The 18,038-nt window shown below is 29.3% G+C and overlaps 1 protein-coding gene across 3 annotated transcripts; it reads left to right on the forward strand.

Moving 5' to 3' along the window:
* The first annotated feature begins 9,688 nt into the window (after positions 1 to 9,688).
* LOC120086561 (zinc finger protein JACKDAW-like) lies at positions 9,689 to 12,381 on the forward strand. Of its 3 annotated transcripts, none has more exons than XM_039043275.2 (4): positions 9,689 to 9,923; positions 10,256 to 10,499; positions 10,626 to 11,022; positions 11,580 to 12,381. In XM_039043275.2, exons 2-4 carry the CDS (start codon positions 10,280 to 10,282, stop codon positions 12,184 to 12,186), a joined length of 1,224 nt encoding a protein of 407 aa, XP_038899203.2. In that variant the 5' UTR covers positions 9,689 to 9,923; positions 10,256 to 10,279; the 3' UTR covers positions 12,187 to 12,381. The 3 variants fall into 3 exon arrangements, with proteins under 3 accessions (XP_038899203.2, XP_038899204.2, XP_038899205.2); XM_039043276.2 differs by having other exon boundaries at positions 9,725 to 9,916; XM_039043277.2 differs by lacking the exon at positions 9,689 to 9,923 and having other exon boundaries at positions 9,931 to 10,499.
* Positions 12,382 to 18,038: the final 5,657 nt, after the last annotated feature.

Genomic DNA, 18,038 nt, shown 5'->3' on the forward strand with positions numbered 1-18,038 from the left:
AATAAAACTTGTCGGTCTCACTTCATTTTAAACATTTATAACTATTTTTAGAAAGTGTGTTCCTTGACCAATTATCTTTTATGGACTGCAATTTTCATAACTAATCAAGTGTTATTTTTTTCTGAAAGAAAATTGTGAATGATTACATTTAAATTCTAGTATAAAACTTAAGTTAAATCGATTGTTTAGTCGTGTGAATGTTGATAATAAACTTTGTATGTAACGATTCGACCTTTCGAGTACTCTGACAAGAGTCGTTATTCATAGTTACACATTTACATTCAACACATTTTTGACCATTGGAGTAAAATTCATTAAAACAATAAAAATAGTTTTCCAAAATAAACTAGAAAGTTAATAAATAATAAATAAGTAAAACCTTTGTTCGGAGGCCCTAAAATAACTAAGGAGAATAACACTTAAACAGATAAAAATTTGACCAACATCAAGTTTCAAATCAAAACTTTTAAATAGCTTAGAAATGTAAATTGAGAGGAAGCGATTTACATGTCCCATATGGCACGGTTATGGGTCCCTCTGGTCATTCATCGTTCCGTTCCTATCCTTACTTGAAAAGTATAAATTAAGAAAGGCTAAATATAAAAAATACTCAGTAAGTGACCCCGTGATAGGGCCATTTGTGTGAACTGTTATACCTAACCTAACATTGACATAATATACATAATATTGCATAGCTTAGCATAGCATGACATGGCATAGGTAGTGCTCTCGTAGGAACACCAAATCAGTCATAAGTGTGAACCAAAGGAACAAATCATAGCAATAGTGGTGATCCCATAGGGACACCGAAATAGTCATAAGTGGTGAACCTGAAGGTTTACTAATATAAGATGTACACAGCTCGATAGGAGAGTCAATGGTTATCGTCCCTTAGCCTAGCATGCACACAACAGTCAAAGAGGGTTAAACATAAAGTCATAGTCCACGACTTTCCAACATACTCATAATGAAGCTTAAAATTACATAGTTTAGCAAATCCTTCCAATCAATCTTTAGCATGCTTTTATGGTATCATCTAGCTAACATTTTTATTTGAGTGTTCAACTCAAGGGCATTCCAATAGAAAATCACTTACCTTGAATTGAGTTAGATAAAACTTTGCAAGCAATCAACCTCCCTTATCTAACTTCTAGGAATGCTTGTTGGAAAAAAATACAAGTTGTCTTTGGAATGAAATTGTCTTATAGGATTTTTCTCTCTAATTGACCTCCCTTTGGAATGAAGTAAATGTTTGTATTTATTAGAGTTGGCAACGGGGCTAGGGCGGGGTGGGGGGACTCCCCATCCCTGTCCCCCTCCTCGCCTTCCCCGTCCCCCCAATTGAAGGAGGGGACGGGGACGGGGATTCTTCGTCGGGAAAACGGGTCCCTGCAGGGACCTATCCCCATTTTTTAAAAAAATTATATATAAATATTTGTAATTTATATAGTAATATAATTTAATGAAAATTACCTGAAAATTTCGGGATGTTACATTGTAGGTCTCTATGAATGTTTGGAAACTCATGCAAATTCGAGTGTATCTTTATTAGTAACATGTCAATTATCATCTCAAATTCGATAGTTTGATTATCACTTCTGTCTATAGTTGATTTTTTTTAACAAAAAAATGGAGACTTTCTTGTGATCAAGTTTAGAGGTTTACTCAAAATGAATTCTAAAATATCAATCAAGTTGTACGCTCGTATAATTAATTTCAATGATATAATAAATTGAATTTGTTGGGATGCAATCAAAGCTACACATCAGTTAAATAAGAGAAAATCCATTATATTTATAATATAAATCCATTATATTTATGATTTTATTTTTTGTTTCACCCAAAATATTTTATGTAACCGAAGATATACTTATATTCACTTATGTAACCACGATCATTTTATTATCTAGTTAATGCGGGATTTGATCACATTATCAATAAGCTTCTTTTTATTTTTTTTCTGGTTCAACAACATCTGGAAGTGAGATTCAAATCTTTGACATCTTAGTTGGTTAACTTAATGTTTTAATGAGTTGAGCTAAACTCGTATTGTTGTTGATTAACTTTAGATCCTTTAATCACAATAGATTTGGTAAGATATAGAATTATAGAATAATTTTATGAAAAACAAAATTATGAATATTTATTCTGGTAATCTCAATTAAGCCTTTTAATGACACATTTATTTACAAACACATTATTTATCTAAATTATAGGAATTATAATTTCGAAAATAATTCACCACAGTTATCTCATCAAAGTTTTATTTCCCACAATTCATTTTTCATTTTAATTTTTGCGGATTCACATTATTATTTAATGAAACAAGAGTATGAAAAAAGTATTTCTTCATATTCAGACTAAGAAGCAATTTTAATTTTGAAAGGTTGAAACCCACCCAAAGAAATAAGAAAAAGTCTTTTTTTTTCCTTTTTTTTTTTTGAAAAGAAAGAAATAAGAAAAAGATGCCAAAAATGAAAATATCTTACCAAAATCACGACATTTTTTTTTTCCTTCTAGAATTTTGAAATAATTTCCCCTAACAACATTAATTAATGGAGCTGAATTAATTCCACTTTAGAAGGGTAAATGAAAGTCACGTGGGATTTTTTAATTAATATCTAAAGAATATGGACTTATTGAATGCCATGCTGGTGGTTCGGTTGAGACTTACCTTTCTATCCATTTCCTCACATGACAAACGCTGTCGTTTTGGTGAAGTTAGCTCCCTTTTCTTTTATGCCTGAGTTTCGAATATAATTTCTAATCAATTCGTATACTTGAAAATATTACATCGCTATCATTATTATTTTTTTAGTTTAGTATCAATTTGGCATATAATTTTCAAAATATTGTATTTTTATCTTTGAATTTTGGATTGAAATTCCATTTAGTCCACATGGTTCAAGATTTTACCACTTTATCATTGAGTTTTCGTTAATGTTTACTTTTAGCAATTTGTATCGATTTTTTATTAATTAATTTAAAAAAATCAAATATATTATTATTAAATTAATTTTCATTAATTTTCGGGTTGTGTTAAAATTATTTGAAAAATCCACCTCAAAACTCCAGAGTTATTATCTGTTAGTCTTTGTTTGGTTTTGCTGTAGTTTTTAAAATAATAGTTGGCAATAATTAGGAGTAAAATAATGTTGGGTAGATTTAGCTTAAACTTGAAAAAGTAAGTTAAGGTGTCTGCTAAATAAATATGAAAACTCTTATTTTAGATATAATAACTAAAATAGATTTTCTTTAAAAAAAATTAATAACCAAAATAGACTCATAATCAACTTTTTTTTTCGTAACTTAAAATTTTAAATAATTATTTAGTATGGTAAAATTTTGTTTGTTATAGATTAATTTTTAAATATTAAAGAAAATAGCTTTATTTAAAAAAAAATCAATATTGTATACTTTTTTTAAAATTGATGTATTTAACTCAAGAAAAATAGAAAATAGGATTATGTGAGAAATAGATAAATATGTAAAATAAATCTAATTTTTAAAGTATAAAATTGAAAACTAAATATTAATTTAAAAATTTACCTGATTTTAGGAGAATCCATTACTTTTAAAGTAGATGTACAATTAACATGTTTTCAAAAGTAATTTTAAATTTAATTGAAATATATTATACCAAAAATAGAAAAAAAACGGTTAAGATTTTTTTCAAATGGCTTTTTGACCCACTTAGCGCAATACCAAACATAACATTACTCTTGATAACTTTGTAAATGGGAAAGATCCATGATCAAGTTGAACCTATATCAGAGTTCAAGGGTAAAATTTAAAATTTGAATGTCCTAAAATTTAAGCTTCAAATGAAAATTAATCTAGAAATTACTTAGATCTCATTTGATAACTATTTGATTTTTTGTTTTTGTTTTTAAAATTTGAATGTCCTAAAATTTAAGCCTCAAATGAAAATTAATCTAGAAATTACTTAGATCCCATTTGATAACTATTTGATTTTTTGTTTTTGTTTTTAAAATTAAGCCTATAGACACTACTTTCACCTCCAAATTTCTTCCCTAGTTACTTAATTTTTACCAATGATTTAAAAAACCAACCCAAAATTTGAAAACTAAAAAAAATTACTTTTAAAAACTTGTTTTTGTTTTTTAAATTTGACTAAGGATTCAACCATTGTACTTAACAAAGATACAAATTATTGTAAGCAATGAGAAGGAAACAAACTTAATTTTCAGAAACCGAAAACAAAAAATGAAATGATTACCAAACAGTACTTTAAAAACAAAATAATTTAAAAAGCAGAGAGCCAAATGTAAACTATTATTAAAATTTAGGGCAAATATCAATTTATACCCCTAAACTTTAGGATTGTATCAATTTAAACCTTAAACTAATAATTATATCAATTTAAACCTTGGACTTTTTATAAATGTATCAATTAAAACCATCAATTATGATTTATTTGGATAAATATTGTGTGAGATTTATAATTTTATAGATTAAATCTCTAAACTTACATAAGCAAATCAATTTTAGACTCTCAATTAAGATTTATTTGAAAATTGTTCATTTAAATTATAATCGTCAATTTTGTTAAATCAACATCGGTAAAAGTCTATACACACATAAGAACTTATGCATTGACGATATTCAAATATAATCCCAATAAAAGTTCTAAATTGATTCCCCTATAACAATTTATAAGTTTAATTGAAAAAATTAAATGTTTTGCATGACATTTTTTAAAGTAAATCTAAAAGAAGGTGTAAATCGATATACTTAGGAAAGTTCAAGATTTAAATTGGTAAACTTATAAAAGTTTGGGGTTTAAATTTATACAATCCAAAACTTTTTAGTCTAAATTAAGATAATTATTAGCTTAGGATTTAATTGATACAACTCCTAAAGTTTGGAAGTATAAATTGATATGTGTTTCAAAATTTAAAGACGGCAAATTATTTGTCCATCAACCTATTATTAACACTTGTTCTCATACTCTCCCGAGAAAAAAACCGAGTTGATAATTTGAAGTATTGCATGTCTTGTAAATCTTATATACTAGTTAAAGTGAGCATAACTTAACTTATCAAATATATTAGTATTTTTAAAAAATCTTATACATTGGCACCCAAAGCAGCATAATTTAATTAATTTATTTTTGATACGTTGTGCATTGAAGAAAAAATAAAATGATGCAATTCACGATGGAAAAAAAAAAACATACCAAGCGAAGTTAGAAAATTATAATTTTAATAAGTTTTGAGTTTATGTAATATTGATATAAATAGAAAATATAACCCTATGCAATAAACACACAAAAAGAACCAGCTAAATTATAATAAATACCTTAAACTTTGTTTTTTTTGTTTTTTTTTTTTGTTTTTAAACAATCACATATTTTCAAAACTATAATATTACTCTTCAACTTTTATAAATGTTTTCGAAACTATTGTTAAAATAAAAAACCTTTAGAATTTTGATCATAAATCGAGACTTTGAACTATGTGGCGATAACTTAAAACGATATGGTGATTTAAATTTTCGTTATAGGTTGTTGTAGCACCAATTCATATTTCAATTTTTATCTAAAATTTTGAACAATTTCAAGTTTTTTTTTTAATATAAAAAACTTTTATGAAAATTTAAATATATAAAAATATCTTTTTAATAAAATCAAGAACGGAAGATTTGAACTATAAATCTCTTACTATATCTTACTCGACAGGTTTAGAAAATTTGTAAACAAATAGGAAAATTCAAAGACATCTTTTATAATTCAATGAGAAAAAAAGGGCTTGGTAATAATATACATAAATGTGTAAGCAAAAAAGTAAATATAGGAAGAAATAATTAAATAGGTGTACAAACTGGAGATCGATCGAACTCCACTTTTCCAATATAATCTGAAACCCAAACACCGTGTGGGGTCTCCACTAATCATATTTCCTCTGATAATTCTATGTGCTGTCCTCATTTCAAATTATTTTTCATTCAATTTTTTTTACCTCTTACCAAAAAAAAAAAAAAGAAAAAAACATGTGGGTTTAGTATTTTAAAAGTATTCGAAATTTATATTTAAGCATATAGGTGTTTAGTATGTGATAAATCTTTTTATTATCTTTAAATTTTAGTTTAATAGATTATTGAACCGTTTGATATATCTTAAAATTTATGAACTACTACGACATAAAATTTGAAACTTTAGTCTTTCATTCAATTATTTAAAATACCACATTTTAGTCTATGTAAATTGGATTTTGAAAATCCATTTTTTATTATTATACTTTTAATAAATCATTATATTTTCAATACACGGTTTAAATTTCATTATTCAAAATTATTTTTTACTAAAATTTAATTGATAAAATACGGACAATAATTTTCATGCAAAATAGACATGTGAAAATATTTTCAAACTTTATAAATTGGGAAGGCTAATCCACATTTTTTTGAATTAATTCAATATTATTTAAACTAAAAATATGACATTTCAACATATATGAACTATAAATGAAATAAAATTCAAGTAAATATATCAAAATGATATTTTCAATCCATTTAAATTTCTATACACTCAATATATCAATTAGTTTTTTAAAAAATTCAAATATGAGGATCAATTAAATACCAAATTAAAAATATACGACCTAACCAATTTTAGACTATGTTGAAAATTCAAAGACATACAATTTTGAAAATTCAATGATCAAATAAAAAGACAAGTATGGAAGTTGAGGGGCCAAGCTTAAAAATTCTAATATTAGAATAAACTTACTTTTTCTTTAAATTTTGCCATGTATTTATGACGTTGGTTATCTAATCCTCTTCGGATAGGGTTTTCAAATTGTCTTTTTTGTCTTGTCCACCTTTCTTGGGCTATAACACCCCTTTTTGATGGTTCTTTGGCTCGGTAACCACGTAGGTCATGGGATTGAGGTTGAGCATCATGACATGGGCTTGGTCCTGGTTGGTATTTTGCTAGCATGAGTACCTTCTCTTAGCCATATTCTAGACCTAAAATGATTTCTCGAGTCAGAGCATGTACAAGACATGATCTATTAGGTATTTTATGAAACTCGGTCTCGACCATGGACAAGTCAGTCCCCTTTTTTTGGCTCACTTAATCCTAAGTTGCCACTTCTAACCCAAATCTTATTATGTTATTGACTATGTTATTTATGTTGAGATGAAAAAATCAACCATAACAATAGTAATGATAATTAATAATAACGTTTATGTGTTATTCATCAAGAGGGAGAGAGAAGAAAAAAATGAGTTAGATAGTGAAGTAACAATTCAGAGAGTTTTCACTTTAAATATTTTCACCAAATTGATCTTCTTTCTTTGTCAACCGCCATTATTGACCTCTCAAGCCTGTCTGGTTTTCAAAGGTGATGATGATGAATCTTTGAACCAAAAAAAGAAAATATTGAAATTAAAATTTTAAGAGTGTGGTAAAAACAAGATATAAAAAATTAAAAAATAAAAAATAAAAAAAATGGAAGAAAACAAAAAGTTCCATCCTTATCAGAAGACAGAGAGTATTGGGTTATGGGTTAGGGCAGTACCGCCGCACCGGGGACCGACCTACGCCTCTCTTTTATTTATATTTCCCTTTCCATTTTTCTCTTATATATTGATTTTTCTTTTTCTCAATCCAAATTAACTCTTGAAAACGACTTCTCTTGGTTTTTTTTTTTTTACCCTTCTTGAATTTGTAAACCAAAATAAATAAGAGGGAGAGAGACCACAATGGGGTTTAGAATATGAATAAGAATACGTTTGAATTGATTTGAGAAAAAATTATTTTTTAAAAAACTCATTTTTATTTAAATACTTGAAAAATTATTTTGAATAATTGTCGAACCCTCTAATTTCTTTCGAAACGACTTATATTTTAAATTAAACATTTCAAAATGTAATCCAAACACATCCTAAATGTTAAATGAATATGAGTGATTCAAATTTTCCAACATTTTACTGTACTAAAAGAATGTGATTAAGAATATATATATATATATATATAAAAGTTTTCATCCAAGTGTCCAATTGATTTTTGGTTAAAGTATACGTTTTCGTTTTGATGTTGTATGTTACTATTTAGCAGTCTTCTGAACTTTAAAATGTCTTTAATAATTTTTTAGTTTTAAAAATATCAAATAAATCTATAAATTTTCAATTTTTTTTGTCTAATTAGTATAAATCTGCAATATATATATTTAATACGTATAATTTTAAATTAATGAATATATATATATATATAATTTTAAATTAATAAATATATATATATATATATATATATATATATATATATATAAAATTAGATTTTGTGTTTTAACCATCATTAAACTTTTAATTTTATATTTGATAGGTATGTGAATGTTAAGAAATATCAATAAGTCAATAACTTGCAAGACATCAAACCTGAAAACTTGATGACTTTTTTAAATACAAAGTCAAAAATTCAGAATTATTAGGGTTTGGAGGTTTATGACACTTCTTAAAATTGTTTAAAAATCTATTAAAAAAAATTGAAAGTTTGGAGACTAAACTTCGAATTTAACTCTAATCTTCTAATGTTTTTCAATCCTAAGCGATCTTAAATTAAAGCTTCCAATCACCACTATAATCATGTCGTTCTATTAAAACGAGTTTGAATATTATGAGTCGTCTATAAAAGTAAATGTAAAAGCAAGGAAAAAAAAAAGCTTTGCTAACTTTCTCACTAAAATCCAAATGGGATTTTGAGACAATGGTTGAATTTTAATTAAATTATTGTAGCTCATTTGTTTAAGGTTTGAGAGAAAATTCAAAAGGATATCGGTGGGGTTTTGTTTTATTTACTTTTCATACTTTTAATTATCAACCTACATGGATTAATGTCAAAAAAGCCTAGTAAATATCAATTTACACCACTAATGTAATGTACATAAATGATCTAAATTGAAAAATCTAAAAGATAATATTAGATACAATTATTAAGAGGTTGTAAATTAAATTCAAAGGTTTTCCTTATAATTATTTATTTTCGAACAAACAAAGAGTTTGACCAAATAAAACATCTGAAACAATAAGGATATAATTTGAAAACCAACGATAAAACTAAAAAAAATTAATGTTCTTTATTAAGGTGGGAAAAAGGGAGGGGAAAGCTATATTCTTTGAAAGACATGAGCAATATGTCTGGTGAGTTTCAATCACTGAACCAATCATGCATGCCAGTGAAAACAGCACACAGACAGAAGCCAGAAAGATAAAAACTTTCTTTTTTTTACATTTATTTATTTTTTTTACTATACTTTATGCCCGTGAACATGTTAAAAAAGTCCATGATATAATAAACTTTTATTATTATTATTATTATATATAATATTTATTTTGTTCATATCAGCATCAGCTAGCTGTGTAGGAATATTATCTTTGTTTTTTTTGTTTTCTTTCCATTTTGAGTTCCCTTTATTTTCTTCCTGCTTTTCTTTGTAACACAAATCAAAGCTTCATCATTTAACCCTAGAGTCAAACGTGGATTATTACATTGTTTAATATCATTTTCTTGGTAGGGTTTAGGTTTAAAAATTAAAACTTTATAATAAAGTTGCTGCTGTAATTCAATTATTAGAGAGGACTACTGATTTTTTCTTTTTAGAAAAAAAAAAAATAAAATTCAACAAAGGAACATGACAAAGAAAAAGACAGCAACCTAGCTCACATCAGAACAAAGCTTTGTGTAGATCTCTCTCTCTCCACTGGAATCTCTTTTATTTTTTTTTTATACACAGTAAATTTTTTTAAAAAAATTAATAATAAATTGAAATAATTGGTATTGAGAAAGGAAATGGGCCTTTTTTCTTTTTTGGTTTTGTACTGAAAGCTTGTTTGGTTTTAGGCTTTTAGCAGGAGGCAGCAGGAAAGTTTGTTGAAAACATTCAAGAGGCCAGTGGTACAAGGTTTTCTTTTTGTTGCTAAAATCCCCCACCTCCTAATTTTTCATTTTATTTTCCTTTCTCTTCACATGCATACCAAACCCCCTCTCATTCTTTTCTTTTTCTTTTTATTTTTTTTGGGTGAAGGAGATCTAAATTAAATCTATGAACTTTGAAAATTGATAATATTCATGGATAATTAATAGTCTCTCCGAGTTTTGATTTTTTTTTTTGTGTTTTTCTACTGAATTAGGGTTGTTTTCTTCAGATCTATCTCTCACGATAGAGCTATAATTCCTTGATGTTGTTTGAAGGTTCTTTCACTATATGCTCTCATTTATGAAGGGGTTTTGCAGTTGAATTTAATGAAGTGAAAGAGGATGATGATGATGATGATGAAAGGCAATTTAATGGTGGATGAGAGTTTGTCAGTCTTGACTTGTACATCTGGAGAAATATTAACAAGAAATGAAATTACCACCACTGGCCCTATGTATTCTCATCAATCCTCTGCTTCCACAAATCAACCGCTACCGCTACCGCCATCGCCACTGCCACCGCCACCGTCAAAGAGGAAGCGAAATCTTCCCGGCAACCCAGGTCTTGTTTCGTTAAGAATAAATGAATGAATGATTTGATTTATTGGAATTTTGTTTATTAAGATCCTGTGTTCAAATTACTGTAATACTTAAAAAAAAAAGGTTTGAATTTTGAATTTTGAATCAGACCCAGAAGCTGAAGTGATAGCCTTGTCACCAAAATCGCTTCTGGCAACGAATAGATTCATATGTGAGATCTGTAAGAAAGGGTTTCAAAGAGATCAGAATTTGCAACTCCATAGAAGAGGACACAATCTACCATGGAAGCTAAAGCAAAGAGGCAACAAGGAAGTGAGGAAGAAGGTGTACGTGTGCCCCGAACCGACCTGCGTGCACCATCACCCGTCGAGGGCTCTTGGAGATCTAACCGGGATCAAGAAGCACTTCTGCAGAAAGCATGGCGAGAAGAAGTGGAAATGTGAAAAGTGTTCAAAGAGATATGCAGTTCAATCAGATTGGAAAGCTCACTCCAAGATTTGTGGCACTAAAGAGTATAGATGTGACTGTGGAACCCTCTTCTCTAGGTAAAGTACTTAGCTTTTCTTAATGAATGCAATTCAAAACACACACACACACAAAACCTCTAAATTTCAAATGCCTTCAAATTAATGATAAATTCAATCATTTCCCCAAATAATCTATCACTTCAAAGTAAAATTGCTTTCCTAGTTAAGTATAACTCATTTATGATGATTATTATAATAAGTGGTTATCATCTATTAGTTATAATAGTTTATATTAAGGGTACAGATAGTAATATTCTAATTATATGTAGGTTATAATAATTAAAAATACAAATTATTATAATTGGAGTTTAAATATGAAGTAGGTTTCTATTTGAAGTTGGGAATTCAAACATCCCTTATAAGTGACGGTTTTAAATGTTTTAACCATTAAACTATTTTGGGAGTTAAATTGAGAATAGACCATACAACTTCTTGTGAAAAGTGAGAGCGAGAGAGAGGAGAGAGAAAGAGGGCATAATAATGTGGGAGCATTTTGAGTAGTAGTGCAGAGAAAAATTTATGGGGCAGTGATAAAAATTTGTTTGTTTATGTGTTGTATTGTTTTGGACTTGCAGGAGGGACAGTTTCATAACCCACAGAGCATTCTGCAATGCCTTGGCTCAGGAAAGTACCAATTTTAATAATAATAATCCAACTCCAAAAACATCCCTTAATTTCCCATCTATTTCCCCTCATTTTCCTCTTAAATTTGAACACCAAGACCCTTTCTTTCCTTCTTCTCAAAACCCTAATAACCCTACTTCAATCGGATTCGGGTTACCGGGTCCGGGTCCGGGGCAACCTTTTGCTTCTTGTCCTGCATGGGAATTGAATAATAATCATAATAATAATAATTCATGTCCTGCTGAAATTGCCCCACTTTTTCATCACGTGATGGGTTTTGAAGAGGCCTCGTTTGAAGAAGCTCTCAATGGGATACTGATGAATAATAATAATAGAGGTAATAATAAAGACGGTGGCAAAAACGGTGGCGCCGCCGCTGCCGGAGACATAACGAGGGATTTTCTTGGGCTGAGACCGGTGGCGGGTAACCAGCCGGATCATCCTATATTTCAGAATCATGAGATGATAAATAACGACATGTCGAATTTGGATTCTCCTTCTCCTTCGACATTTGGATTGCACCAGAACCAGAACACGACATGTTGGCGTCATAATTAGTTGTTTTTGTTTTGTTTTTTTTTTTTTGTTTAATTAAGGTGGGATCAAACGGGGGACTGGACGGTGAAAAAGTGTATGTATTTTTGAGGTATTTTCATGCAACAATCTTCGCTTTGGTCTGAATTCTCTCTCTACATTACTTTTTATTCACAATAAATTTAAAAAGGTCATTAATTATGATCATCTTAAACAGTATATTATATTTCTGGAGGTAATTGCCTTTTCCCTTGGTTTTTTTCTTCCAATAATGGAAAAGAAATACATTTTTGTACATTTGTTTAATTAATTTTGTACATTTTTTCTTTTGGTGACTCTTACGTGTCTCTCTGTGTACTATTTTTCTTCAGCTGATTATAGAAATATTTCTCGAACTTTAGAAGACTTAATGTTACCAAATTTTGACAATTTACATAATTGCATGTTTAGAACTTGGGAGATTTTTGTTAGTGAATTGGGTTCTTGAGTTTTTGTATTGTTCCTTTTTAGTCATCTCTCCAACCATTCAAATGTTTGGTCAAAAACTACTATTCAACTGAACTAACTAGGAAAGCTCATTTATATATATATATATATATATATTATTTTTATTTTTATTTTTAAATTTAATGTTGTATTTGATAATGTGTAAGTGAGATCACTACAAGAAATTACACTTTTAATGACATAGAAAAAACTTCACTAAAAATTAAATAACGCAACTAAATGTTTTAGTGGTGTGATCATTTTGTCGCTCAAAACGTTTGTAGTTCCGCGTCTTCTTAGCTTTTAGTGACACGATAATACAACGTCACTAAATTTTCATTTTCAATGATGAAAACGCGTCACTGAAATTATGTTTATTGGCGCATCAAGCTTATATTCAAGGTGAATATTTGCTTATCATTAATGAGGAGCTTTATTGACGTACCTTTCGTCACAAAAAATGTAGTTAGAACAACAAATTCTAATCCTTTACTGACATTATTGTTGTCACTAAATATCCAACATCATAAAAATTAAACATTTGCCAAGTTACTAAATTGTTTTATTTCTGACATCACATAAAACATCGCTAAAAGTTATTTGTTATTTTTTGAAAAATCTAAAGTATAATGTAAGCTAACCTAATATCAACACTTCAACACAAAACAATATAAAATCAAAGATATTAATTAATCTGTTATATCTTTAAAAAAAAATGTCTATATTCTAAATACCATTTGTCAAAGTGAACATCCACCAATTTTCCAAAATAAGTATGATAAGTTACGTTGTTAGTGCACAAAAAGTTACACTTTGTTAGTGGGGAAAAAAAAAATACCAAGTTCTTCAAGCTTTAACAAAATGTGTGGTTGCAATGAATACTCAAAACCATCGATATACCTGACATATAAGAAATAAGAACAACAAAACTTATAAATATGCTAAAGCAAAGCAAATGTGTACGTCTTTAGCAAAAACATTATTTCTGAAGTAGTTTGGAAATCCTATATGGCAAATATAAAAGTTAAACATTTGTGTATAAGCATCATTGTATCTTATATGATGGAATCTTAAAAGAGGTTTGTCATATGCTTTTCAAATAAACTTAAAAAATACTAAACTTAGAGAGAACAATCGTACATCTTTTTTCAAATAAAGTTTCGAAAGATCAATCTTAAGTAACTTATAAATCATCACATGCTTTATTTGGTACATACTACAATTTTTCTCAATATATTCACTTTTACTCCATGATAATCATTACTAATACTCGATTTCCTCCCCGTCACATTTCCACGGATTTCCACTCCCATTAATCATAATTCATCACAAATTAACACAAACAATTACTGTAGAATAGCAATGTCACTACAAATTGTTATAAACCCTTTCTTCATTTGACCTATCTGATTCACTTGTCAACCTTGCTAATGTTTCTTCCATAACCTTCATTCTGTCTTCAAATTGTTTTTGTTGCCTTTCGATTATGGCTTCCAACTGAGCAATATAGTTGTTGCTTGCATACTTGTTTCAGGTTGTTTAGATCTTGGTTTCGGTCCCCAACCAAGACCCTTTACATGTCCAGATCGTTTACCAAGTACTCGTTCACATTTCTTTTTTTCATTTAGAGGCTCGGCACCTTCTTGCAATACAGCAACTTTTAATGCCATCATTTCGCTCTATTCTCTATTATGCATAGAGATTAGTTTATAGTAAAATAGTACAAAATAATAACAAAAGTTTTTACTTACATGTTTCTTTTTTACCTCTTCACTCAACTATCCATTTTTTGCACTATGATGAGTAAGTTGAAATAGTTCAATTTGATCAATCTCTCTACCCTCCTCTTTCTACATGTTAGAGTAAAAGTTATAGAAAGAAAATATTTATTGAAGTAGGATTAAAAAATTGAGCCACATACCTTTTTTGGCTTATGGCATAAGTAGGCTATAATCCCTCACTAGAAGACAACCGACATTAAAGATAGTGTTATTAAAGCACTTTAATGTCGGTTGTCTTTAATGTCGATTGCAATTGAAGCCCAAGAATCAAATGAAGTTCTTTAAACCGACATTGAAGCCTGGAATCTGTCCGTTTTATCAATTATTGTCCGTTTTTTTTTTAAATTCTGTTGCCAAATCCATTTTTTCGGTCAAAAAGTATAACATGACACATCATCATCGAACGCTGTGGCTATGACATATTATTCATGTATGGATTGTAAATCTATTACATTTAATCTGCAAATTCTGCTATAAAATTATAATTTAAAAGGTCATACAATAATTCAGGCCTTGAAAACACAAATTACAAGTAATACAAACATTATGAGTTTACTGTCCTTCTCCACTTGATAAGTATGGATCCCTTCATAATTCTTCTTGAACAGACCCCCCAACTTCAGCAGTGTCTGGTTATAGGCATCTTTGTTTGACCACTATTGTTCAAAGGATCACAAACAATAAAGGTCTAAAACAAAGGATTGAAAGTGAAAATGTGATCAAAATTCATATTCAACTAACCGTGTTTATTGGGAATGTGAATAAATGGTACATTCAAGGCAAAATTCTTGTAGTGAATGTGTTGGATCTAGAGTTCCCCAAGAAAAAGCATAAAGAGGTTGCGATACCAAATCTTTACTCATTTGTTGCACCTGCAAAATAAGAAAACTCAATAGTTGAATAAACGAGAGAATCTTCTTTTTCAAGATCTTGAAGAAGAGAACTTGGTTACCTAGATATGAGATACGAAGACGATGAAAAATTTTCGACAGCATAACGATGCTACTACAACAAAACAAAAAAATTACCTTGAACCTGTTCAAAGAAACACACTCCCAAAAATATTTCACAACACTTGTTCTCAATAGAACTATCAGAATTCCCAAAAAATGAATATTCAAGAACACATACATCAATAAGCAAATTTAGTTCACAATGTACTTCAAATCTCAAAAGTTGTCACAAAAACTACCATAGTGCATGAATAACCCACAAACTACCATAGTGCAACCCACAAACTCAAGCACCTTTAATCAAATCTAAACTACAAATAAATAGTATCCATGAGTCATAAACGGGTATTATATTCTAATCCAATATGGTCCAAAGAGAAATAAGCACACTATAACTTCTTAAACAGGAATTTTCATATCATTAGAGTCACTTGAAAACACTTAGAAACTGTTCTTAAAATTGCAAGCATTAAAAAATGTACTTACCAGGAATAATTTTTACGTGAATCCCTTGTTGTTGTAATAAATCCATCTCCTCCCCACCCCTTCCAAACACCTAAAAAACACACAAACAACATCATTAAAAGTATAGGGTAGAACAAACTTGGCGGCGCATGCGGCGGAGACATGCAAACGACGACAATGCCTTCCATGTCTCTTCCAAAGGTGTCTTAAATATTGAAGAAGAAACAACAAAAGATGACATTATTTTAGCAATCTTTCTTTCTCAGCTCATACACAAGATGAAAAAATAGGAAATAACTAATTCAAACATATTCTTCCAAGAAAAACAGATAGATCTCGAGAGTTGATATCAATAGATGAAAGAATCTTCTTTTTCAAGATCTTGAAAAAGAGAAGCTTGGTTACCTAGATATAAGCTACCAAGACAATGGAAAATTTTCGGCAGCATAACGATACTATCACAACAAAACCAAAAATTTACCTTGAACTTATTCAAAGAAACACACTCCCAATAATATTCCATAACCACTTGTTCTCAACAAAACTATCAGAATTCCCAAAAAATAAATATTCAAGAATACATACATCAATAAACAAATTTAGCTCACAATATACTTCAAATCTCAAAATTTGTACATACATCAATATGATTGAATAGCAGCGCTGCTTGAGACTTAGAATGGTTTTAGACATTTTCTGCAATGTATACTATAATGCAAGAAATAATAATTAGAAGTAAAATACTCAAGAATGTCTTTTTCATATGTACATAATGCATACCTTAAATTCCTCAGTTTTCCATCAATCGCATAGGTGATTCCAATCAGTATCATGTGCCATTCGTTTGTCTCGATATTTGCCCTCCGGTTGGGGAGTCATCTTCTTTGTAAATTTTGTATAAGTACTGTGACCAGTTTTCAAAAAAATTAGGATAATTATGTCGAATTATTGAATTCTAGTTACCTTTAATTTTAGTAATTCGAGGACCAAATTGATATAATTATAAAGCCTCAATGGCTAATTTGAATTTAATTGATTATCTTGAAAAAATATTGAGTTTTATCTCCTATTGATGTTAGAGATAATCAAATTATTTGGATTTAATTGATATTTTAATTTTGGTATTTTTTTTTATGGATTAAAGATTTGATATTAAGAAGGAAAAGGAGAAGAATTTTGGGTTTTGGAAAAGATTTTAGTTTGGAATTGGAATTTAATTAGGAAAAGAAAAAAGGTTTTAAAAGTATATAAATATATGTGGTGTGCCTAGGATTTGAGAAAGGAAAAAAAAAATTATTAAACAAGGGAACAACCCTCGTTAAGTGTGCAGCCAACAAGAGCGTAGCTCAACTAGCATAGTGTTCATACTATCGACCTCGAGGTTTGAGATTAGATTCCCCCACTCCACACTTTAATTACAATACCTTTCCAAAAAAAAGAAAGAAAAGAAAAAAACTCTTTTGTTTGGGTAAATTATGCTTGGAATTGGGCTTAATGTTTGAAATTTGAATGGGATTTATTTTTTAGGATTTTAATTCCAGTAATTTGTTGGAGTCCATTTTCGTGATAACTTTTCTTGACTTAATTTTAGGTAAGTGGTGCTATTACGGTGCCTTTGTGTCAGACGCCCTTTTACCAAGTTATTTAATGGACTCTAGAAACATGATTTGGACTATGTGATACACTTTTTTTGGTTGCATGAAAGTTATGGGTATTATGAGCATGATTGAATTTACATGATATGTTATGATTTATGTTGTGGGATCATTAATGAAATTTATGTATGTGATGCATGATTAGACCAGCAGGGGCGATTTACTGTCTCGCCTTGACGCATGTTTTATTTCAGGAGACCGTTGGGTCTAGTGTCATGTTTTGATGGTGTGTCTTCAGGCCACTAATTATGCATGAGCCGACGAGTTAATTTGCATGTTACAATTTCGTGAATCGACAGGTTTACTTTCAATTTTTTTTTATGTTTTGATGGTGTGCTATTAGGCCTCTAGACATGCAGGTCAAGGCAAGATAGATTATCCCATTAGGTTGCCACTCAGAAATAGTTACAGTTTGCTTGACCCATTAGCCCAAGCATTCACTGCATGTGAATACATGGCCTAATGCCCGTAATGGGATCGCTTACTGAGTATTTTATACTCATCCTTTATGTTTACATGTTTTTCAGGTGAGGGCA

The sequence above is a fragment of the Benincasa hispida genome, chromosome 9, assembly GCF_027475165.1.
Source record: "Benincasa hispida cultivar pf3 chromosome 9, pf3_genome.v1.1, whole genome shotgun sequence".
Taxonomy (NCBI): domain Eukaryota; kingdom Viridiplantae; phylum Streptophyta; class Magnoliopsida; order Cucurbitales; family Cucurbitaceae; genus Benincasa; species Benincasa hispida.